Below are 25,002 nucleotides of genomic sequence, written 5' to 3' on the forward strand. Positions count from 1 at the left end.
GATGTTTGCCTCACTCAGGGTGAAAAGAACGTGGTGAATTGACATGATCTCTGTGTGATGCTGATAAGTGTGCCAAGGCAGGTGCAGCAATGCATCTTGGAAAATAATCGTGAAAACACTCTCCAGTCTTTATAATCGAAGTGATCATAACAAAGCAAGAGGCTGAATGTAAGTGTCTCCACTCGTCATTTGTCTTTTAGTACCAGAGTGGGGTTTGATGTCAGGTCACGGTAACCCCAGACTCACTTGCCCCCCCTAAGGTGCATGTCTGTAAAATCCATCAAGAGTTCTCACTGAGTTAAATTGATGACACCTGCAGAAATAGTGTGAAGCCAGGTCAAACTGACACACCACTTATCTTCCACAAAATAAGGAGTAACTAAGTAAAACAAGGCAAACGCCATCACTGTGCACTGTGAGAAATTCTTTGCTTTTCCAATAATGCTAATACGTACTGGTTTATTTGCTTAGTACAGTTGGGCTCTGCGCTTAGGGAGTCATTTATATTCTAAAGGATGCTCTTTGCAGAACAGCAAACTTTAATGTCATTGCTGTGATGTAGCACGTCATTAAGTCCCTGTGACATTTTTACAGATAATGCCACTTTATCATTTTGTCACTTATAACCAGGCAGGTTCAAGTTTAATGTTTTGAGTTTGGAGGAGCAATCCAGCCAATTTACGGGGAGAAAGTATATTTCTGTTTTAAGCTCTCACTCAGCTTTCTGCTTATTAAAATACAGAAGTGTACTCCTTAAGGAGTTATTTGGTGTGTATTTAGGGTGGGAATCATATATCAGGTAACTGTTCCCGCTAATGCAAATTGCACATACCAATGTCAGTGTCACAAGTGCCATAGTGCTTATCAAACATACTGTGTCCCCATTTCAGTACCGTGACGAAGATTCATGTTGCAAATCCGCACATCATTTTGCACAATAGTACAGACTAATTGTGACACATTCTGACAGGCAAAGGTAGGATGCATAGATGTAAACACAAGGGTTTGAAAGCAGCAAAGAACATTGAATCAGCAGACATCACAGCACATAAAGTATTTATTCATCCAGCAACAAGCCACCTTCTCTCAGTCGAGCCTGAGGGAACAAGTTGTAAAAGACTCTAAATCTTCTAGGACGCTCTTGGCTGCTGTAGTACTGTAGTAGTGTTTCAAATATTTAGTGCAGCAAGTCTCATAATTTTCTGAAAACATCGTTGGACAACATATTAAACACTTCTAGTAATGAGTTAGCTCAAACATTAACATGCATATGAGGAAATGTTTTAATTGCTGTTCTTGCACATGTGATCCAGCTCTCGGGTTTTAAAAGGGCGTATCTAGGTTTATGTTTATGGTAATCAGCAGGGTGTTGTTGTTGCAATCTTATCGTAGACTTCATGGTTTGGTCTTGCCAAAACTCCTCCAGCTGCATAAAATATGATAAAATAAAAAAATTAAAGGGTGAAGTTGTCTCCAGCAAAGAGAGCCTGGACCTTTTCAGAGCAAACAAGTCCCAGCACCAATTCATTCATATGTGAAGGGGAAAAAACACAACTTTGTTCCCAAACTGCCACCAATCTTGTCACCTGCACGAGTGTCTCTGCAGAGAGGCAGGCTCGCCGCTATTGATTGATTTAAACAAGAAACCTCCTCCCTAGATTTTCATTACAAAAAGCAACATACTTGCTGTAATAGAACATTTGGATGTAAATCAAATTCTGTGGCCTATTTTTCATGCTGATTTAATTATTTATTTCAACGTGATCTCTATCCTTTTTCCTATGTTTTTGTATGTCTTCCTTTGTATCCAAGGAAGAAGCACTTTGTGTGAAAGCCACTAGGGTCACATTTGGGTGTTTTTGTAAGGGAACACAAATGGAAATTCAAGCAGCAGCTCCACCGGATGACAAACGGAGGCAGCGTCAGTCGTGTCTCGGACATTCAGCCATCAATTTGCACAACAAACACAACACGCCTGTTCACTCCTTTGTGAAATAAGCAGAACAAGTGTGACAGATGTCCACTTGGAGTTGATCCAGTTTCTGTGTGGTGCAGCAAATATGGTCCTCAGAAATTGATAAAAGTGAAATTTGTTTGAATTGTACATTTGGATATATGTGAATATGTGGGTGTGCATTTTGTATAAAGAGACTTGAAAAACACATTGAAATAAACAAATCTGAAGTGTTTAAATGTGAGCCAACATTGGTTGGCATAATAGGATTTAAATCGTGGACAAAGGTTACGTTTCGAACCAAAAGTCCTGAATGTCACTGTGACATTGCCCTTGAGGCTAAGTGACAATAACATTTTAAACCTGAGGAAGAATTTTAACAAAATAGTCCAGTTTCTATCTGTGTTCTGTCTCAATCCTGAATCGCTTAACATCAGTGTCAATTTAACCAAACAGCTGAAGGTCATGGCAGAGTAGATGCTTCAAGGCAGTATCACTCATCTTTAACATCTAGTCAATATGAGAGACTATATAAGATATTATATCACTCCGTCTATACTAGAGCGCTGTAATAACAGTATAAATCACTGTTCCTTTGTAACCAATACATATACATTTCTGTCCATTTCATTCAAAACCACTTACAGTATTGATAAATCTTTTACAACCTCACAAGTCATCCTAAGGAGATAAAGTTCCTGCAGGTATTTTGTAAGTGGTTTTTGAATACTTAAACCATAATTGCAGTCGTAATGATGCAGCGCAAGATATTCCCCAGTGTGGAAACTGAGAGTCAAATAAACCAAGACCACTGAAGTGATTACCAGTAAATTGCACTTCTGAAGTACACCGTGTCTTGGGTGCTTTTGCTAAGCCGCAATTAGTAAGGAAAAATCAATGACATGAAAAGCCTGTGCTAATTTGTGATTTAGGAGAGCTCTTTAAAAATAGTGTCTCAAACTCAAATAGACACAGGCCAGTCTGGCTGAGAAGAATCAGCCATAAAATGTGCATATTTCTATGTGCAATGTAATTTCAATTTCTAAACGTAATTTCAATTTGTTTATTGTGCCAAACAGACTAAGAAAATGAAGAAGTCTTTTTTCTAGTGACCTTTTTCATGTGACATGTTGAAGTCATTTTGTCAGAGTGCGAAGACAATTGCATTGACTCAGTAACAAAAGGCACAGTGAAGGAAAGGAAGGAAAGACTTGAGCTCCGACTTGCAGGCTTTTAAATTTTCTCTCTTCTGTTAATACGTATCTTCAAATGCGTATGCAAGCAATATGCTATCAATATGGAAAACAAGATTACACATCATACAATGCAGTTCAATAGAAATTAATTATAGTTTTACAATTCAATTGTGAGTTGGGCCTCACATTAATAAACTGTTTGATGGCCCCAGCTGACAGAGTTGTGTAATCAGCCTACTTTGCATTAACACATCAAAATCAATACTCATGATGAAAACCCAGGAGAGGAAAGCATATGCGGCAATGCTGCCCCATTCAATTTTCATTCGCTGCAGAGGTTTTGTACAAAAGGTTTGTGAACATCCTCAGTTGTGTGGCGGCCAATTTTTTTTTTGTGTTTAGGGTGATAAAATATGAATGATGAACGACCACAGCAATAATTTGCGAAAAAGCAGCATATGTCATTATGAAAATTTCATTAGACTACTATTCTAAGCACTTAAAGGTCCTAGAAATGTATTTCCTCAATTGACTTCCTACTATGAGCAATTAGGTTGGACACGAACACACTCTGCCAAAATTAAACAGCTTTGGTTATTTCACATCACAGATTTCTGTATTTATGTTTTTGTGCTTGTTTTTCTCCGCGGTTTGAAGTGACTAGGACTCACCCAAAATGGAGAAAGGTGATGATATCATGATGTCCAGAGTTTAGCAGCATTTGAATCAAGTTCTGATGATAGGTGTGGGGATGTTTGCTTATGTTGCCAGCAGTGCCAGTGCTAGTACTGGCAGTTCTACATTTTACTCTTTGGCATACCAGTACTTTTTCATGGGCACCGGCTCTCCTCACAAGCTGCTGGTACTCTTTTCTGCCCTCTCCATATCCAGCATTGACATATATATAGAAATTCGAACAAAATCATATTATATCCTAAACGGTTTTATTTGTGACTATCTGTAGACAGATTATCCAAACAAATAAAAATCTAACAAATAAATAATAAAATGGTCATGCATATATAGAAATACTTAAAATTTAAAACCCAGTAGAACAAAAAACTGCACAGCTAACAAGCCTTCATAAGAAGAAAATGTGCATGTTTTGAACATGCCATGTGCAGTAATAGAGAATAAGACAAATCTATTGTTTCAGTTCAGACTTTTGATTGTCCATTTTTAATCTCAATTGTATTCTCTCCAGTGTATGTGACTTAGGAAAAGATTAAAAAATGTTTTCCCTGGATGATCTTTATATGTTCCTTAAAGGTTTTATTTAATCTGTGAAACAGGTGGGGGTTTTCCCAGGTGAAAAAAACTTTTTGTCTTGATCATTTTACTTTTTCCTCCACTGCAGCTCGGTAAGCTTTCAACTTTTCATACAGCATATTTTATACAATAAGATGCATACAAAACAAGGTTATAACAACCACAGTGAAAACTCAGATAATATAAGACAGGGATTTTCAAGAAAAAATGTGAAAATAGTTTAACTTCTCAGAGTTTTGACGACTAGCATACTTTCCCAGGAGCCAAAGAGTCCTTAGCCAAAATCAGCATTGATGTCAGCAGATGTGGCAGAGATAACTGTGTACACAAAACCAGCAAGTTACACATAACTTTGACTGATACAAAAATAGCCTTAAATAAAGACAATATAAACAAGTGAATTAAGCAAAAAGTAATAAGACCTGAAATAGAAATTACAATTACAAAATCAAAAACAAAATAAACATGGCAACTATTGTGCATAGTGATTAATATGGGTGATAATTTACACCCTTTTGGAAGCCATAACATGTATTTGTCCTTGAAAATGAACTACAGTCAATTAAAGTTAACTCCAGAAATGCACAAACAAGTTCACACTAACTAATCAAAAGTGTGTGTTAAGCTCTGGTGACACAATTTAGCCCGCTGGAGATACTTTCTGTACTGAGCAGTGTTGACATTGTGTCATCCATAACCATGCGACTTTCATTAGCACAGTTCAGTAAACAGCTAACCATATTAAAAATAAGCTGGTCCTGCAGTACCGTAAGTGCTGCTGGTGTTACATCCTTCAGCAGACCAGCCTGGTGCTTTCTGGCTGGATGTTGACAGCTTCCATGACTCAGGCCTAGGCTGTCAAAATGTGAGATGATATCATTTAGAACTGATTTTATCCTGGATATGTAGCCATCACAGGGGAAATGTGTATGTAGCCAAATCTGATCACGTAATCATAGAAAGACTGACCCTTCATTTTGCTGAAGTGGCACCAAAAAACTTATTTTGCCCTACATAAACATATGTAAAGACGTATATACATATTTACTGCTAACATTTCATGTATTTTCACTGCACTGTGGCCATACCCCCAAGGGCAGCAGTACCTCACACAGTCACCTAATGGCCATTATTCTTCCAAGAACAATATACGTTTATAGTTGTCACAGTATTCATAGATTGGCCTGGACTGCCTCATTCATGATTTATTCACATTTAGCCTTCCTCAGTTGTACTCATTGTCCTGTTCTCCCCAAAGACCTCATTAGGATCTTCACCTTTACTCATAATACTGAAATGAAACAATTTTACTAAAACACCATCTCATGGGTGATATAACTGCAAGTGCGCAGTTCTTCGAGTATGTAATTCAAACACACTCACACATACAGACCCCACCAAGTACTCACTCTTTGGAAACAGAATCAGAGTCTTTACATTTGAGTGGACTTTCTACTTTTATTTCCTATGGTTCACTTTAGGTTCTGTCCAAGATATTTAATTAGGAGTTGAATCATATTCTAATTTACAATGAAAAGAGGTGATAGGAGTCAACGGATTTGAGAAGGAAATTTGATAATTAAGTATTACCTATTATAATAATCCCTCGCCTGCCTGTGTGGTAATAAGGACAATTCAAATCCTGTATTACATAATAACTCAGAGCTGAATCCTCTTTATGGGCCATTTTAATCTTGAGTAGTCCTTTTGGGTTCTATTGAGTGCTGTATTGAGAAATCATGCTGCAGCCACAATAGTAATTTTAACAGCATTGCAGTTTGGCCTACAGAGTACAAACCTTCTATGATCAAGTTTGAGGAATGAATAAATAACCAAGCCACTTTATGATGACACCTGCATGGATCATGTGGAACCACACTTTCCATTCTTGCTCCCTATTTTCTTTTATAACATTACTTCACCTACAGTAATATCTTTCCAGGGGAACATATTCTTCAGCGTTTATCAACTATCCAAAAACTAATGGATGGGCAGAGTTGGATTACCAACTGGGTGACGCAAGCAAATGCACAGGGCCTTAGAACTTCAGCGGCACAAAAGCTCCATGCTTATAAGGGATCAACTGGTTTTTGCTCATTAATTGAACATTTGTTTGGGAAAATGCTACACTAAAGCACAGTTTCAACTGACATGATAAAAAACATTATGGTGGGTCCTTAATTTTGACTTTGATGAACAGGCTGTGGGTCACATCTCTCTCTTCCACTGGTTTCTTTATTTTGTGTTTCGTTAATGTAGGAGTGTTTTCTTAAACGATTTACTTTCATGTTTGGAGAGGCTACTGTCAGTTATTTTAACCGTTTCCTTTTTCGCATTAATGTCACAGCAAATATCGTGGGGCATGTAACCAGCAAAAAAAAACTATTGTTATAAACCTGACATGACAGGACAGAGGTAACTCTCCAGAGTTCAACTTGAAGACCACCGCTCCCATGGGCGCACAGTTGGGCGCAAGTGTATTTACAATTTAAACAACGTGGGTGCTGGGTGTGAAAATGACATCTGCCTCGGTTGGAAAACTAGCAATGACAATTGCACTGCACTGGGTGCAAGATAGGACCCAAAGAGTCTGCAACCATTCCAGTGGCTCTGTGACGAAAGCGGTGTTTTGTGCTAAATGCTAATGTCAGCATAACATTACTCATAATGACAATGCTAACATGCTGGTGTTTAGCTGGTAAAGTTTACCAAGTTCACCATCTTAGTTAGTAAGTCTGCTAACATTTGTTAATGAGCATACACCAGAGGCTGATCATAAAAGTCAGGGTATCACCAAAGTCTATAGTGGTAGACAGACAGACATGCCAATACTAATATCCACTGAATCTAATCTATGTTTTTTAAGCCATTAAAATTAGTGTGAATAGTTTTTGAGAAGTGTGCTGTCACACAAGGATGTTAGATAACTATTTCAGCAATTATCAAGATGATATCATATTTCATGTTAGTGGATGGGGAGAACCTTGCTTTAGATCTTCCTCATAAGAAAAATAAAACTTTGCCCTTATCAAGATGTCAGACAATAACCAGACAGACATTAGCAAATATGTGCATTTAAGCACAGATGACCATACACAGGCCCCCTATTTTTCTTGGAATATCATCAGTCTCTTAGTTGTTTTGAGCCAAACACAAAGCCTGTCCCCTACAAGGATCAAAGCCCAGCCGAGGCTTTCATGTGGTGCATTGCGTAGTGCTCATTGTGAGCCACTCGCCTTTTGTCCATGCATGTAAATAGTCGTGATGAAAGGGGCGGTGTTGTTGCAGACAGGGACCGAACTGAGTCGTGCTCACAGAGCCTGTCTGAACACATCGAGCTTTCTCTCTCAAAGGCTGCCTGTAAGCTCCTATATCTTCATGGCTCACTAAAATATTAATCAGGCCTGGAGCGATAGCAGTAAGGCCACAAAAACACATACACAGGTTCACATGTGAGTGCACATGCATTCATGGACACACACACACACGCACACATTGTTCAGGGCATGGGTCTAATTTAGTGCTTGAGTGCTTTTGATATCTAGTGGCTGGATGGCTCACTGTGGAGTACTGAGCCTCAGTCACAGACATGACTTCCTCCCCAGGGATGTCAGAGGAAACTGCAGAGTACTGTTACAGCGCTGCTGCTGCTGCTCACTGTACACAAAACATGTGAAATTGAGAATCTATCAGTCACACAAAAGACTGGGTTTACTGCTGCTTTAAATCAGTGCATATTGTTTGGGTGTACAATATACTGTCTGTCCAGTAATTAGTTACCACAATGGAGCCTGTCCGCACTAACAAAGATAGATGTCAGTAACCAGTCATGTAGGCATGAGAACCACAGTCCACAATCCACATGAGAACCACAATCTGCAAAAGAGCAGATTTATGGAGCATGATATTCTCATTTTGCTCGCAGCTGTTACACTTTCTGGGCGTATGGGTTCCAAGACATGATTGAATTTGAATGTGCTTTTCCATACATAAAGGTCAGTGCTTGTTGTGTAAACATCCCATGTAAACATTTTGTCATCAAGCATTTTTAAGCATCTACAGAGGCCCATGTAGATGAAACTGCGCATTCCCAAAAGTCTCAAAACAGGTCACTTTTTGACTTGCGCCTTGGTTTTTCGCGTGTCTGAATAAACAAATGTATGCAACGAGGGAGAACAAATTGCTGTACAAGGAAGCGAGAAAACAAAAAAAAAAAACACGCAAAGTGCCAAAATGAAGATGCCAGCAGTTGTCAGTTTGAATGTTCTGAGTCGTGCTGAGTTGACCTTACTAAGTTTGAGCTCTGTCGCTGCACATGTCAGCTCATCCCAGTCCAGGGTTTGTTACGAAGACAGCAGCAGGCACATTTTTAAGATACTGTCAATGCATAGCCTAGTTTTGTGAAAAAGTTGCGACACAAAAGAAGTTGTCAAGATCTGATAACTGTCCCTACACACACACACACACACACACACACACACACACATACAAATACTTCCATCCATCCATCATCAATCGCTTATCCTGCATACAGGGTCGCGCATACTTTTCAATTTAATTCCTTTTATGTTTCTCTGCAGGTGTGTTCTTTTTAAAGTATTGCCAGTCACATAAAGCTCCTGATCAGAGCAACACTGTATATCTGCAAATTGTATCACTGGGACAATCAATAACATTGGATAAACAGAATAACGACGCATGTACTCTTCTAATACATCCATGTCACTTAAGTGTTAGCCACAACAACTATTGGTCCAGGTCTCCATTAACTAGTTTTCCTCTACTGGTGTTGAAGCTAACAAGTTCCTATGATAAACTGGATGGGATGTGCTGAAGGAGGCAGTTGGGCTAAATTCTGACTTAGAGGTTGGTCAGATTTCATAGCTGTATCACTGATTAGCCATAACATCTGACCACTGACAGGTGAAGTGAATAACATCGATTATCTCCTATCATGGCACCCATCAGTGGGTGACATATATTAGGCACAAGCATAAGGATTTGAGCTACTTTGACAAGGGCCAAATTGTGATGGCTAGAAGACTGGGTCAGAGCCAGAAAACTACAAAACTACATCTCTTGTTGGGTGTTCCTGGTCTGCAGTGGTCAGCACCTATCAAAAGTAGTCCAAGGACGGAAAAACGGTGAACTAGCGACAGGGTCATGAGCACCAAGCCTAACTGATGCTCATGCGGCGCAGAAGGTGGCCCGTGTGGTCCGATCCAACAGTCGAGCTATTATAGGTCAAATTGCCCTAAAAAGTTGGGTCCTGCCATTCATGTGGATGCTACTTTGATATGTACCACCTACAAATGATTTAACACGGTCTGCAACACCCTTTTAATAGAGATGGGATTCACTGATGGCAGTGGTTTCTTTCAGCAGGATAATGTACCCTACCACAAAACAAAAAGGTTCAGGAATGGTTTGAGGAACACAACAAGGTGCATTGACTTGGTGTTGACTTGACCTCTAAATTTCCCAGATCCAATCCATGGAGACCCCACCTTGCAACTTACAGGACTTACAAGGATCTGCCCTGGTGCCAGAGGTGTAATGGAGTCCATACCTTGATGGGTCAGGGGTATTTTGGTGAACTACACAATATTAGGCAGTTGGTCATTATTTATAGCTGATCGGTGTATAGGCCTATACATTTACCTACATGAAATTATTTAAGCAAATGTAAAATGTAGGCCAACATTGCAGTTGAGAATACAGGGGTGTTACATAACTTCAGCCAGAGACTGGGGTATACCTCTATTTTGGAAACTGAGATCTTATTTAGAGTGAATTAACCGCAGGGCACAATATCATGAACAGGACTACAACATAATATAAGCCATTACAGTAGTCCTGCAATACAGAGAACTCTTCGGAAACTAGTTGATTTAACATGAATAACTTAAAATAAAATGCTTTTGAGTAGAATAGCAATAGCATAATATTACAAATCTTCACAAAGTAGTGTTGCAGGGCTATAGCATCAAATTGCATAAGAGGGAGCGAATCTTCGTGACGGTGTGTCCACCCCCTGTACCTATGTGTCCGCAGGCATCTCATGGCATTAAACACCAACACGCCGCATTGACTCCCACCGTAAATCTGTTTAAACGATCACCTGAATGAACTGTGACACTGACTAGATTACTAATTTACCTTCCACGAAATGTCGACATTGTGCACGCGTCAAATTTCACTCAGATCACTATCTTTTGCAGGTCTAATGAGTCATGACATTAACCGAGCCCGAAGCCCTCCTCCCACGCTTCTCCAGCCCACTCCTCTCTTTATTTGAGGCGCTCCTCAGCTCCGTTCTTCAGAGCACCAGGCGCCTAGTCAGCGCAGCTCTCTCCGGGACTCGGTGCTTGTTCCACATTTTCCTGGATATACCTTCATCTCGCCAAGATGAGACTTATTATTGTTGTTGTTGCGGTTGCGGCTTTGTTGACAGGTATGTGAAAGAGAGATGGGTATCTTCTTACAGAGTGCTGTAAGTTAGTGCGCGCAGTTTAGGACCATGGACAGAGACACCGATGACTCTTTCACTTTAATGCATGCGATCTTTTTCCTCGTGCAGTTTCACACTTGACTAAAATTTTAACACAAATATTTATTTTTTTCTAATGCAGAAAATCTAGCGCTTCCAGTGGGAAAAGAAGAACAGAGAGAAGATGTGGTATACTTTTTTTTAATTGCAATTTGATTATTAATTTTAACAAAGAGACAGCGATGTCCCAAACGCAGCGAAGAGCTCACTTACGTATTTAGTTTATTTTATTTATTGCAGGTAACACGATGCTTGGTTGAGGTCCTGTCCAAAGCTCTCTCAAAACCGGACTCCCAGCTGGATCAGGAATGTAAAGACATCCTCCAAACAGGTTTGTAGCAGAAGGTTTTTCGGTGTGCATGGGTCGATAGTAAACAGGCAAATTTAAAGCATTAAGGATATTGTTGATGATCACATCACACTTAATTGTCAGGTCGCTGAGACATTGATAGATTCAACTAAAAATGACTATTGTGGCAACCAGATGTTGAATACAGTAGAGCTATTAAGATATTTTACAGTTTTCACGCCAATACTCCACAGACAAGAGCTTAAAAACCAAGAAAACTTATTGAACCTAAATATCAAACAAGTGATTGACCAAATCATCAAATACAAGATGGGATTTGTCCAAATCCAGTGAGAAATCTATAATAACTAAAAGCTGTACTAAAAGTGGACCTTTACACCTCTTTTGGTCTTTCTTTTGTCCTGTCATAGGGATTAAACACACGCCACTGGACAAGAAGAGTGCAGAGGGTGTAGTAACTCACGGAGAGGTTATCAAAGGTCACCCTGAGGAGCCTGAGGCAAAGGGAGCAGATCTGAAAGACATCGAGGCTCTCCTGAAATCTGTGGAGGAAACAAGAGAAAACCCGGAAGACGAGCGCAGCCAAGAATCCTGGAGTCTGGGTGATGAGAAGGAGAAGAGACACGAGAACCAAGACGAAGAAGAGCGGGAGAAGAGGAGCAACTGGAGGTCTGGAAGATTCCACCAAAGGAAACACAAACGGGGAGAAGAAGAAGACTACGAGCGCAGTCAGGAGAGCTGGGGGGTAGCGGAAAAGCGATCAGAAGATGAAGAAGGTGAAGACAGAGAGAAGAGGAGTTGGAGGCCTGGAAGATACCACCAAAGAAAACACAAACGAGATGAGGAACCTTTAGGAGAGAGGGAGGAGCCAGAGGAAGATCGCAGCCAAGAGTACTGGGATGTAGACAAAAGGCATGGGAACGAGGATGAGAGAAACAAGCGCATATGGAAGCCCACACATCGTTACCACCACAAGAGAAAGCTCCACAAACGTAGCGACGAACCGTCAGAGGACGATGAAGATGACGAACGCAGCCAGGAATCATGGGGTCTTGACAATGAGAGAGACAAGAGGGACTGGAGGGTCGGCAGGTACCACCAGAGGAGGCACAAACGTGATGAGGAGCTCTCAGAAGAGGCCAGGGAAGAGCCTGATGAAGAACGCAGCCAAGAATCATGGGGTCTTAATGATGAGAGGGACAAGAGGGACTGGAGGGCTGGCAGGTACCACCAGAGGAGACACAAACGTGATGAGGAGCTCTCAGAAGAGGCCAGGGAAGAGCCTGATGAAGAACGCAGCCAAGAATCATGGGGTCTTAATGATGAGAGGGACAAGAGAGACTGGAGGGCCGGCAGGTACCACCAGAGGAGACACAAACGTGATGAGGAGCTCTCAGAAGAGGCCAGGGAAGAGCCTGATGAAGAACGCAGCCAAGAATCATGGGGTCTTAATGATGAGAGGGACAAGAGGGACTGGAGGGCCGGCAGGTACCACCAGAGGAGACACAAACGTGATGAGGAGCTCTCAGAAGAGGCCAGGGAAGAGCCTGATGAAGAACGCAGCCAGGAGGACTGGGGCTTTGACAACGGGCATGGGAATGAGAATGAGAGAAACAAACGCATATGGAAGCCCACACATCGCTACCACCACAAGATAAAGCTCCACAAACGTGGCAATGAACCATCAGAGGACGACGAAGATGACGAACGCAGCCAGGAATCATGGGGTCTTGATGATGAGAGAGACAAGAGGGACTGGAGGGCCGGCAGGTACCACCAGAGGAGACACAAACGTGATGAGGAGCTTTCAGAGGAGGAGAGAGAAGTGCCAGACGAGGAACGCAGCCAGGAGGACTGGGGCTTTGACAAAAGAAATGGAAAAGAGGAGGGAGAAATAGAAAAGAGTGTATGGAAACCATCACATCGAAACCACCATGAAAAGAAATATCACAAGCGTGGCGGAGGCTCATCAGAAGAAGAGGAAGAACAGAGGGGTGATTCAGAGGAATATGAGGGGGCGGCAAAGGACAGGGACGAAGCATTGAGGTACTTCTAACAACTTCTACTCTTTAATTTAGCAAGTTTGTTCTCTGCACCTTGAGCACAAAACACTGGAGAGTAATGCATGTCTCCAATCAACAGGGATCTAAATCAAATTTTGCACAGGAAATGAACAAACTCCTTAAGCAATGTGCCTGCATAAAAATGTATGGTAGAACAGCATTGGGGCTAATTGGGGTTGTTTTTAAGGTACCTGGCAGAGAAGCGCAATCCCTGGATTTTCAGAGGCTTCTACCATCCTGCATGGTATAAAAGGGATTCAGATGAGCACGCTGCAACCTCAAACAAGGTAGGCATTGTGTGTGTATATGAAAGGGAAATAGTTGTTAATTGTTTGTAGCTTTGAATGAGAGACTTCAAGATTCAACCCAAACATGTGGATTGAGGAAATCTGATCTATATATATATATATATATATAATTTTTTAAAAATTGTTATTTTTATACATTTTCTTAGCCTTTGAGCACATGTGTATGTAATATTACATAGTACTGACCCCATTTTGTAATTAACAAACTCAGTGTTTTGTATTTGTTTGTCATCCATATTGATTTCATCATCAATAACCAGTAGTTTTGATTAGCAGATCATTATTTTGGCCTACATTGTAGTTTAGACATCTGGTTTTGCCTTTAATGTGTTCAGATGGATGAACTAGCCAAGATGCTGAGCTATAAGATAAACCAGCTGGCCAAGCACTCTAATCATGAGGAGGCGAAGAGAAGCGTGCACCAGAGAGCACTTACCCCACAGGAGGTAAAAACGGCTTTCACCAACTGCAAAAATGACCTTTATGACTGATGTGACATGTTCACTTTGTTAAACCTCCAACAAGACCACTGAAGTCTAGCAAACACATTACATTATCTGCAGTACATACTGTAAGTTACTGTGCAACACAGAAAGAGTCAGGAATTGGGCAAAAAAGGACTATATAAAAATACATGCAAATCTTCAAAAATTGTAGAATCTATAAGTATCTATGTTTCATTTTTTTTAAATAGTCTGTGATGTAAAAACTCTAAACACTGCGTCATAAAACATTTCCCCCCATACATTTAAGCTGACCCCAGTAAAGCCGTGAAGCACATCAAGTACCTCCACCACACTGTTTCACTCGGGGAAAAAGCAGCCTGGCTCATTATGGAAATCTCCTTGTCTACATGGAGATGTCAGGATTTAGCCTTCAGAACCACAGAGCATCAGTGAATATGCCTCTGTTTGAATGCATATTAATAACGGTCTCTCAAGAGCATGTCCCAAATACGACTAGTAAGTCAACTATATTCACAGGCAGTTACTCGTTCCTCAGCTCTGGCATGCTTAGACTGATTTTAAAAAAATCTTTTTATCAAATCAGTAGTTCTTCACAGGATCCCTTTTCAGTGCTTGCTCTCTGAGCTTGTTTGTCCCAGTTTTCTATTTGCACTTTCCACACCAGCTTTTTATGACCACTGCAGTAATCGCACAAGAACATCATGATTAAAGCCCCCCAGAGCAATCAATGGCATAATATGGTCATTGAAAAGAGAGCAATGGCTCCCAATCTTGTCACATACCTTGAAGCAAAAAAACAAATCAGAGAGGAGGCGGCGTAGTGACTTTTTTCCCCCCACAATTCTAGAGCACCTTAACTCAAGGAATTATACTGACACGTTTAACCTAAACCAACCCAATCATTTTATCCTAATTTCTATTCCATACATTGTCAAAAAAGAACTGTTCCGATGTCATAACTAATGGTATTTGGTTGCTGATGCATATATATTCCATGTTTTTCCAGGAGAAAGAGCTGGAAAACCTCGCAGCGATGGACACTGAGTTGCAGAAAATTGCCGCCAATTTGCATGACAACAGTGCATAAGCCAGGGTGGACAGAATTTCATTTAGTGTATAAAAGCTGCTGTCTTACTGTATGTCTGAAATGTAGTGTGGTTACAGTTTGAAAAAAAAGAAAAGAAAAAAAAGCCTTGCCAAAAAACATTTTCTCAAACTTGTTTATCATGGTATTTGTGATATTTTGATGTTATCAAATTAATCCGCATGGGAATGGTTTTGATGTTTATATACAGTATGTATATTAAGAGAAACTATAAAAATAATATATATCTGAGACCATGTATTCAAATAATTGTGTTCTGAAGAATTTGTTGAGTTTGCAGTCAATAAAAAAGTATTATTCTGGGACCAAAAAAAAAATCTCTAATTATGTTTTGATGAAAAACAGGTTCACACATCAGGCTCTTTAGTACTGCTTTTTAATTCTGTGCAGATACAGATGTAACCCATAGTGAAGCTGTATTAGCATTGGATCAAATAACAAATGGCACTATCTGCAGGGATAACAAAATATTAAAAACAAGTTATAACCTAGAAGCTGGAGAAAATAACCTGGAAAAATTATACTGTTTGTACACCTTGAGGCATAAGACACAAACCTGTCACTTACTCTCACATACACCAAGCTCATACACCCTAAACTGACTTACAGTTTACTCCTCAGCATTACACCTACATCTGCGCTGATCTGAATACACCAGACAGGAGATAGTGTTCTGATGAATGCAAACCAGACACTCCATCTCCCTTATTCCGGATGTGTCAAATCGATTCAGAAGAGAAGTCAATGCTGGAGGAAAATCTCTATAAGCCATGTGTAATGTGCCCTTAAAAGATTTGATTCTTTTGTATTTGTTTATCCTTCAGTGTCTGTCACTTTCAGTCTCTTTGGTGCTGGTTCCTCAGCTTGCTGAGCGCCTGCAGGTTTCGAGCGGTCCGTGGCAACCGTTGTTCCGGAGAGGAGGTAGCCCCCGCCCCCGCTCATCAGTAGCACAGGATGTGTCCTGTTAGGCAGCACCTTGGGACACGATGCAGAAATACAGTCAGGACACATTAATTCTACACGAAGGGCTGGGGGATCTCTATTGAATATGCAAAAACATCGTTTTCACACAGTTGCTGGACAGTACACAATTCTGACTAGAAAAAAAACAAATAAATTAAAAAAAGAGGGGGCAGTGAGAGCAAATGATGGGAGTCTCTGTAATAAAGGATTATAGGCACTGACCAGTATCTCATTGTAAATAATTAATGCGGCCCAATGTAGCATCTGCAACACAGTCAAACCAATACAAAGTGGAAAGAAATTAATTTCTTTCCCTCGCAGTAAATGAAAGACTTAGTTTGGGCTGAAACAATTAGTGGATTGGCAGAAAGATTTATCAGCAATAATTCTGATAATCGATTTAATGGTTTAAGCCAAAAATGTCATGACATTGGCTGGTTCCAGCTTCTAAACTGAGAATTTTATATCATCACAAATTAATATTTATGGTCAAACAGTTGATGTTGGTCTGACACAGTTACAAATTTACAATTTTCTGTCGTCTTGTCTTGTTTGTCGAGTTTGGTGATTATTCTGGGTGAGTTCATTACATTACAGCCATGTGATCTTTAACTATATAAGTCAAACAAAAAACATGAATCACCAATTTATCAGCTTCAGAGTTTAAATTGTACCTGGTAATGTCTGAGCCAGGTGTCTGTGAGCCTGAGGTTGACCGTACCGCCTTGTTCCTTGAGTTTTGTGTAGCATTCGATAAGAGTCTGCAGAGATTGAGGGCGAAGAGACGGAAAAGGAGCATAAAGGCAAGGACTGCAGAGTCCACAAGTCGACACACACACAGTGATCTTTTTAGCAACATAAGCACAACAGAGGTAATAAATGCTGGGACGTGATAGGCATTGTAACTCCTTGGCGGTGACAGGGATGTCCGCTGCAGTAATGTAATAAGCACGTTCCTGCTGGAACTCGGAGCAATTAAAACCTGCGTGCAGTGGCAGCTAATGAGAGAGCTTTCTAAGATAACTAATGATCCTCAATCAGTGCGGGAAATCAACCGAGTTAGCACTAGTGATGATGATCTTACCTCTTTGTATTGGGAGTACACCACAAAAGGCCTGGAGGGGGAGAGGAATTTCAGCAGGCCCATCAGGACTGGACATGAGTGAAACCGACTGGCTATAACCAACCTGCATGTGGGAAACAAAGAGATGATCAAGCAAACTTGTCCAAACATGAAATACACTGGCACCAGCACACTTTGTTACTGGAAATGTGTAGGTAGGCAATATCAGAATACAGCTGATCAGCACCGTATGAACGGGATTTAGTACCTATTCATTTCATACTTTATGTAGCTGGATGTCAGTGAAAAGAGGCAGATTTAGGGCAGTCTAGAAAATTGTGCTCCGAGGTATTGTTCCATGATATAGCTGCTATGATGTAGAGAAGACTCAGAGGAAAGACAATAGCCTAACCAGATCAATACTTCCCCTCACAACACTACATCCATCAATCATAAAAAAGCTATGAAGCAAGTTCTTCATTTTATAGGACAGGAAACTGCGAAGCAATCACTTGTTCACCTTGTAAGGTCAACGTGTGCTAATCATTGTGTGTGTGCTCAGAGAAAGGCAAAGGATTTATGACTTTTACTGACAACTGGTTTGGTGGTCATCCCCCAAGGAAATTTTTATGTTTTCTGTGACGGTACGCTTCGACTGCCATACAAATGAGCCTGGCTCTTTCGCGTCACGGTCAATGTTGCATGTGTGGTTCTCTGTAGACCCGGGTTCAAATCCGGATAGGGTGACTGCCCTCGCCCTTCGCTACATTTTCCAATAAAGAAATATGCAATTCGACATATTTTGGAATTATCATCACTACATCTGTGGAAAATCTAGAGCAGATTTTGAATAAACTACACTCCAAAAGCTAAACTTGCTAAAGAAGTCTACTGGGTAGGAATTAACCATTAGATCTGGGAAAAATTCATTTGGTTTGGTTTGATGCTATACACAATGATTTTACATTCATGGCGTGGCACCAAGCAGTTCTGAGCCCTCAACACCTTATAATGGCAGGAAAACACTTAATATGACGTCAGAATCATTACAGATTGGATTATTCATGTTTGCCTTTTGTGTCTCAATTTACTGCTTTATACATTAGTAGAAATTAACATCCCATCCCTAATTTGTTTTACTAACCTCAGCTCCCAATGGTCATCCCCGTCCTTATTTTAAATGTAATTTAAGATAAGAGCTGTAACCTGGCAACTTAATGTTAATCTTTTCCTCCACTAACTTCCATCATCACTGTCTGCCGCTCTCTCTCTCTCTCTCACATTCACTCGTCCTTTGAAGAATGAGGAGAGGGAGACAGCCATATGTTCAATGTTACCGTCAGTGTTGGGCTTTTTTAATTACTTTTCCCAGTTACTAGTAGTGTAATGGATTACTTTTCTAAAACAGTAATCTTATTAAAGTTACTAATCCAAGTAACGCTGCGTTTCTGTGTTACTGAACGCACCACCCTTGATGTGAATGCGCAACTGCAACATGTGCAGACAAACAGTAGTTCAAAAGTCGGGATTTACTGGCTTTATTTTTTTATCTCAACTGGTGGCGTTAATAAACGTTATGTTTTGTAAAAACCATACTGTTGCTGCTGTTATAAAAATGATATTCGTTAAAAAGTTGGGAGAGACTGCTTTGTTTGGGGGTGAGTGGTAGTTAAAGTAACAAAAAAAAAATAAAAAAAAATAAAAACATTCTAAAGCACTGCGGGAGCATTTCAATGAGCATTAGAGGTAGCGTTACATGGACGTTAGACAATTAAGACCTGTTTAAAATTATTTAAAACCAAAAATACAATACTTCAGCGAATGTAAGACTTTTTAAGGCCTAAAATTTGGATTTTGAAAACTTTTTTAGACCCCGCGGAAAGCCTGTACTTGGCGCCATCAAGAACTGATGAAGCAGAGGTGCAAGTGGATGATGATGAAAAGAGCAGAGCAGCACAGAAAAACAAAAGTATGAAAGCAGAAACTAAATCTGACACAAACCCATCTGCATTCCTGCCTTCCAGCAGGGCAGCAGCAGCTGCCAGCTTCTTCCGTTTCTCCTCCAGCTTCACCTTTTTTTCCTGAGCCTTAAAAAAAATACATGAAGTCAAGACATTGACACTCTCTTTCAGATCTTTCCAGATTTTGACATTTCTTTTTTGAACATGCAGGCTTGTTCCTGTTACTTAAAAATATAAAGGCACGACAGTAATATTTTAAGTAGGGTTAGTAAATAGTGGGCATACTTTTGCTTCTTTGCGTTTCTCCATCTCTTCTTTCTCCTGGTCATGGCCACCATCAGCGCCACTGCTCGTATCCATGCTCTGTTCCTCTGGACCGCCCTGCTGTTCTGCCTTAGGCTGGTTTTGCTTCTCCTCTGCAGCCAGGTTGGACTGCCTTAAATCTGTAATGTTGAAGGAGATAATGTATCGGAGGAATGTCTCAGAATACATGTGTGCCATGATAAATTACTCGTTTTTGTAATTCTGATTATATATGCAAGTGATTGTTTTATTTTAAATTTTTACTGACGATTGTTAGTCTATGTATAGTTTATAAAAAGGTTAAAAAATAACAAAAAAATGATGCACCAATTGATCAGCAGATGACTGGTTTTCAGTTTCAGTTCAGTAAAGTAAGGAAGAGAGGAACAGCAAGAGACAGGTGTAGGTGGGTGCATGTGTGTCTGAAGGGTAAAGCAAGAGGAGGACATTAAAGTAGTTTGTATGTAAACCAGGCTTGGGTCGGTTTTAAGGTATACTGCGGTATGAAAAAGTAAACGATTGAAAACAAAATAATTTCATTATAACGTTGCTTCAGTATCTGCTGTTTTTTAATGTCTGTCAAAAATGGCAAGTGCAGGAATCCTGCAGGTTGTGTATAGCGTAGAGAGTGACACAACCCCTCTGCTCCACAGCACTCTTGTGTGTAGGAAGGCCGCAGGAGGGGAATCCCTGAACATTTTACTCTGTCAAAGAAGACTCCTTATTCTGCTCTGGACCTGCTCAGTTCAGCCTCTCAGTCTGGACTCTTGGGTAGGTAGGCTACTGTTCCAATCTGCTCTGCACAGCAGCCACCAACCCGGTTCGGCACGCACCTAATCTTTTGCTTTTCCCCGGCTCAATCTCCAATCCCTTCAACCCAGCAGTAAATATGCCTCTTTTATCTAACTCCTCATTCTCTTAGTCCTGCACTAGGGTCTACTAGCCTACACATAAAGTTAAAAACAAAGTGTTGGTAATGATAACTTGCTGTTTCAGTTAGCTTACGCAGTGAGAATTAAAAAAAACAGAGTGCGCTCTCTCTTTTTCTCTCTCTCTCACACACACACACACACACACAGACATTATTGAGCCGCCGTTATCTCTCTGCCATCGGATTCTCCCTCACTCATATCACTGCCAGAACCTCTTGGGCATTTATCCTTCTTTTTCTGTAGCTTTGAAGCTCAAATAATGACATTCGGGCCAGCCCTAAAGATAAGAGAGTTAGCGTGTTTAGCACTTGTGAAATAAATACTATTAACTCGCAACCGAGGCAGATAACATGGCTAATTAGCCAGCTAACATCAGCTGGTTTCACCCCTCGTCTTACTTCACAGAGGAGGAAAAGCAGCTATGTTTCTGTGATTTAGTACAATAATTAAATATGTGCATCAACACTGAAATAACAATAATCTATTTTATAGCGTTATTTGATATTATTCTTAGCAGCAGTAGTACATGTTACTTAAAAATAAAACAGTGTTCACTGGGAAAAAGTTTATATTTTTTACCTTGACATTTAAAAATAATACATTTTAGAGCTGCAATCACTACACAGTGATAACATGATGTTTTTAAATAATAAGAAATAGAATAAATGTATTATTTCAAATTTCATCTGTACAAAAAAGCTCTGTCCAGTAACCTAACCTGAATCACTTTTTATTTTGAGATTTGTTTGAGTGAGAGAAGGTCCTGTAACCTGATGCAATATTGGATACAATGTAAAAGTTATTTAATAGTTAATGTTAACCAATAATAGAAAGTGTTTTTTGAATGCGGTCAATTATAGTTCTTAGAAAGAAAGATAATTGGTGCATCCCTATAAAAAGACCATCAGAGGAATTCAGGCAAATCTCAGCATTTGTAAAGTTGTGACTAAGAACTGTTGGTAGCTTGTAGCTACTCCGTTTCATCTAAGAATAACAAGGCTATAAAGATCTTTGAGATGGGAGATAAAGAAGGAAAGCTCTACCAGCACTGGGATCTTTGGCAGTGGTGTCCAGAGTACCTGCCAGCAGAGCATTGACATGGCAGATGGGAAACTCATGCAGCATATCATGAAAATGTGCAGGGAAGCCAAAGTTCTCCACACCCGCCCGAACAGGCCCACCTCCAGGGTACATTTGGATCACGGAGCCATAGCCTGGATGAGGAGGAAAGAGATGGTTAGTATACAAAGGGCAGAAAAAAAGGCTTTACAAAGAACAGAAAGATGGAAAAAGCTACAATCATTTGGTCAAATAAACACAACAGAAAAATTCATGGGACATTTCACGTACCCCCCATTCTTTCCATGACGGATCCCAGCACCAGGCCAGCGCAAGTCTCAAACACCAGAACTTTACTGCCAGCGTGGATGTTTGCCAGAGTCAACATCTGGGCAAGTGTGTCATACCGTAGGTGGCTGTATCGCATAAAAAAAAAAAAATACATACACATCACACATTCACCACTTTCTACTCAAAAAAATAACTTTCACACATACTGTTAATCCATCTGCTGACTCACAGGATCTTCCCTGGTTCCCGGCCATGGTACATCATAGCCAGGATGCGACAGGATGGTTTTAGAATCGTAACAGTGTTTTCATACCTGGAAAAGCACAGGACGGGAACAACTGATAACCCTAATTACAGCATACTACATTACTTTAAGTCTGAAACAAACTGTGGGTTTATCATCAGAAGTGACTCACTTTTTCTTTTTCTTCTTGATGTACTTATCCTGGGCATATTCAGTCTTATCTCTGAATGTTGAGCTGTTCTCTATAAGCTGCTGAATTATTTCCTGTGGAGCACACACACATACACGCGCACACACACACGCACACACACACACTGTATCTAGTCTCTCTTCTGTTATACTTTAACAGTTTATCTGCTAAATTAAAAGATAAGGTTCCCATGACAAGACAAAAAAACAACAATGTGTTGGCCCATCTCTCAATAGATTTTGATTCCCCATCCTGCCTGTGGCACTCAGCCCCAAGCCCACTGCTTCCTACTTAAGATGTAAATCTTTAACAATGGGTCCAGGGCTGTAGCCAGGTTTTTAGAAATCGTGAGATCCTAGTTCAGCTAAGGGGGGTTTAGAGCTAAAAGTTACACAGACAGAAAAATCTAGCTTAACAAACACATACATGACCACAATATAAAAAATGATTTTATCAGGTAGTTGTGCTTTTTGGAGCTGGGAACACTGCCTACCTAATATACTGTGGTTGCTACACCCACCAAAAATGGCATGTTCAATGAAGGTTTTGACATATTTCAAACTTATTTCTTTGCAACCCCCCCACCCCCCCTCTCTCGCTCTCTCCCTCTCTCCCTCTCTCCATACATACATACACACACAGTCCCCAGATTCAAGATACATGTTACATGCGTGTCGACGGGTTGAGCCAGCAGATGATGCCAAAGTTTGTTCACAACACACCTCGTGAACCTCATGCCCCGCTACGGCCATGAATCGGTCACAAATATTTAACTTCATTTTAAAAACAGGCTGAGTTATATCCGCCAGCTGAGCACTGTAGTTTGTAGCAAACATTACTCAAAGAGTACTAAATAGTGTATTTGTTGGTGACACTGGTGAGTACTGTGTACTGTGTATGTGGATTGACTCAATTTAAATTACTGTGCTCATGTTCATCGTAATAGAAGGACTATGCCTCCAGTGCAACAGTGAGGCTCATTGATGTGGGGGTTATTTTGGATTAGATCAGGTTTTGGTGACACAGGCAATACTTGTTAGTAGGATCTATTTATTGTTGGTTTTTCCATAAAAGTTGATGAAAAAAAGTAGAATATTGCCAGTGTTATTCTTTAATAAGCAGACAACTAGCAGTGCTGCGATACTTTCCCATTCTTGTATGTAATTGCAAGATTACTGATGTACCTGACCCTTCAGACCTTGCTCTTTGAGCATCTCAATGTCATCCCTGGTCAGCTTCTGTGATTTTCCATCATCTACAATGTTTCTGTTGTCTGTGCCTGCCTCCTTTGCATCTGGGAAGAACACATACAGCGATTACTCAAAATGAAAGAGTAACTGTTAGAAGTATTTTACATATTTATACATACAGGAAATATGAAAATGACAGATTCAAACACACACAAATTAAAATAAAATGTTATAAAAAGTTTTGTTGCATAGCTCAAACATAAATGTGTGGGATTGAAAAGCAGGTTACACACCAGTGGAGCTCTCCACGTCTTTTGGCTTTTGTGGCTGCAGGATCCCTCCAGACACAATTTCAAATGTGGTGCTATACAACTGTCCCACAGATTTATCCAGGAAGAACCACTGCTTCTCAAAAATCACCTTCCTGTGAGTAGAACAGACAGACAACGGTCTCTTTTCAGCCCTCAGTGTTGCATCCCGTTTACAAATGTTGTCATCTAACATTACTGAAGGCCTTCCTAGGAGGTTCACTTGGTATTTGTGCAGTGCCCAGAGATTAGGTGATTTTAAATGAACAACTCATTTCAAATTACAATTCAATATCACGCGAGAAAAATGTCATAGAAAAAAAGGAATGTACTGCTCAAATGACCTACACGGGGTCTATTTAGCACACCTGTGAGTGTGTCTGTAATTTCACTGTGTGAACCTGAAGAAGCAATGGGCGAAGCGAGTTGCTCACAATAAATGTAGTAACTAAAGTCATATCAGTGTTTAGCCAGGTAGCTTGTGTTTGACTTTTCATAGCCTCATCCTGCTATCTCCCAGCACCTGACTGTTGTTGCTGTGCTCGGGGAATTTCTTGTTTTATAGTTAAATATCTATTAATAGTGAGATGGCAGTTATGGTTTAGCTTGAACCTGCTTGTGCCTTTTGCAATTATAACGTTAATAGTCAAACTGAAGCTAGTTAAAAGGCGTACTTGTACTGTTTTTGACTTACTTCTTCGGTTGAATTTGCACAGCTTTGAATATATCTCCTCGTTTCAACACAACGTAGTCACCCTCTTTGATTCTGTACTGCGAATCATCGTCACCGTTGTCCGCCATAATTACGCAGTTAAACCAGCTCACCGGCCAGATCGGAGGTAACGGTCACCTTCAGAGGATTATATGGAGTAATCCCTGACAAGGCACGGTGAGAAAAGGCACTATACTACCCTACAGTAAAAGCAAAACAGGGCAAATTGCTATCCCCACGTGCTGGTTTTCATTTCCCTAGCTTCTCAGGACGACTAAACAATTGCAGATTGAGGTTAGTGCGCCGCAACAACATAGTCGTCTGTGATTGGCTGGATATGCATCACTGATGTTGCTAGCCAATAGGAGCAAAGTGCGAATGCCAGGTAAAAATGTAGATTTCAGAATCGTCGATAAACGTGGACTTGTACAATAAGGCCTTGTTATGTTATCGTCAGTTATACATACGAGAGGGAGCGGGTGCTGAAACTGCAAGTTGAGCTTACACTCCAGGCAGTGGTGATTACTGGCATGTTTGTTTTAGCGCGAGTGCTTATTAATGAAC

The 25,002-nt window shown here is 40.4% G+C and overlaps 2 protein-coding genes across 2 annotated transcripts; one reads left to right on the forward strand and one right to left on the reverse strand.

Annotated features, from left to right (window-relative positions):
- The first annotated feature begins 10,668 nt into the window (after positions 1-10,668).
- On the forward strand, positions 10,669-15,539 carry chgb (chromogranin B). The gene is made up of 7 exons (XM_038726917.1): positions 10,669-10,873; positions 11,052-11,098; positions 11,210-11,300; positions 11,690-13,325; positions 13,530-13,629; positions 13,986-14,096; positions 15,124-15,539. The coding sequence occupies exons 1-7, from the start codon at positions 10,828-10,830 to the stop codon at positions 15,202-15,204; spliced, it is 2,112 nt and encodes a 703-aa protein (XP_038582845.1). The 5' UTR covers positions 10,669-10,827; the 3' UTR covers positions 15,205-15,539.
- A 42-nt stretch (positions 15,540-15,581) lies between these two features.
- On the reverse strand, positions 15,582-24,717 carry trmt6 (tRNA methyltransferase 6). Its single transcript, XM_038726918.1, has 12 exons — positions 24,421-24,717; positions 23,712-23,842; positions 23,413-23,522; positions 22,211-22,302; positions 22,024-22,107; positions 21,795-21,919; positions 21,488-21,658; positions 19,495-19,652; positions 19,250-19,335; positions 17,270-17,372; positions 16,860-16,946; positions 15,582-16,197 (listed from the first exon to the last, which is right to left on the reverse strand). The coding sequence occupies exons 1-12, from the start codon at positions 24,525-24,527 to the stop codon at positions 16,036-16,038; spliced, it is 1,416 nt and encodes a 471-aa protein (XP_038582846.1). The 5' UTR covers positions 24,528-24,717; the 3' UTR covers positions 15,582-16,035.
- Positions 24,718-25,002: the final 285 nt, after the last annotated feature.

The sequence above is a fragment of the Micropterus salmoides genome, unplaced genomic scaffold, assembly GCF_014851395.1.
Source record: "Micropterus salmoides isolate LMB-PRFRI ecotype aquatic unplaced genomic scaffold, ASM1485139v1 Ms_hic_scaffold_18, whole genome shotgun sequence".
In the NCBI taxonomy this organism is placed as follows: Eukaryota; Metazoa; Chordata; class Actinopteri; order Centrarchiformes; family Centrarchidae; genus Micropterus; species Micropterus salmoides.

Excerpts from the sequence above, each read along its gene's own strand:
- chgb (XM_038726917.1), top strand. The coding sequence starts at position 10,828 with ATGAGACTTATTATTGTTGTTGTTGCGGTTGCGGCTTTGTTGACAG. Across the intron at positions 13,630-13,985 it reads ACGCTGCAACCTCAAACAAG|ATGGATGAACTAGCCAAGAT; the intron begins GTAGGCATTGTG and ends TAATGTGTTCAG. Across the intron at positions 14,097-15,123 it reads GAGCACTTACCCCACAGGAG|GAGAAAGAGCTGGAAAACCT; the intron begins GTAAAAACGGCT and ends ATGTTTTTCCAG.
- trmt6 (XM_038726918.1), bottom strand. The coding sequence starts at position 24,527 with ATGGCGGACAACGGTGACGATGATTCGCAGTACAGAATCAAAGAGGGT. Across the intron at positions 23,843-24,420 it reads GTGCAAATTCAACCGAAGAA|GAAGGTGATTTTTGAGAAGC; the intron begins GTAAGTCAAAAA and ends TTCTACTCACAG. Across the intron at positions 21,920-22,023 it reads CGGGAACCAGGGAAGATCCT|CCACCTACGGTATGACACAC; the intron begins GTGAGTCAGCAG and ends TATGCGATACAG.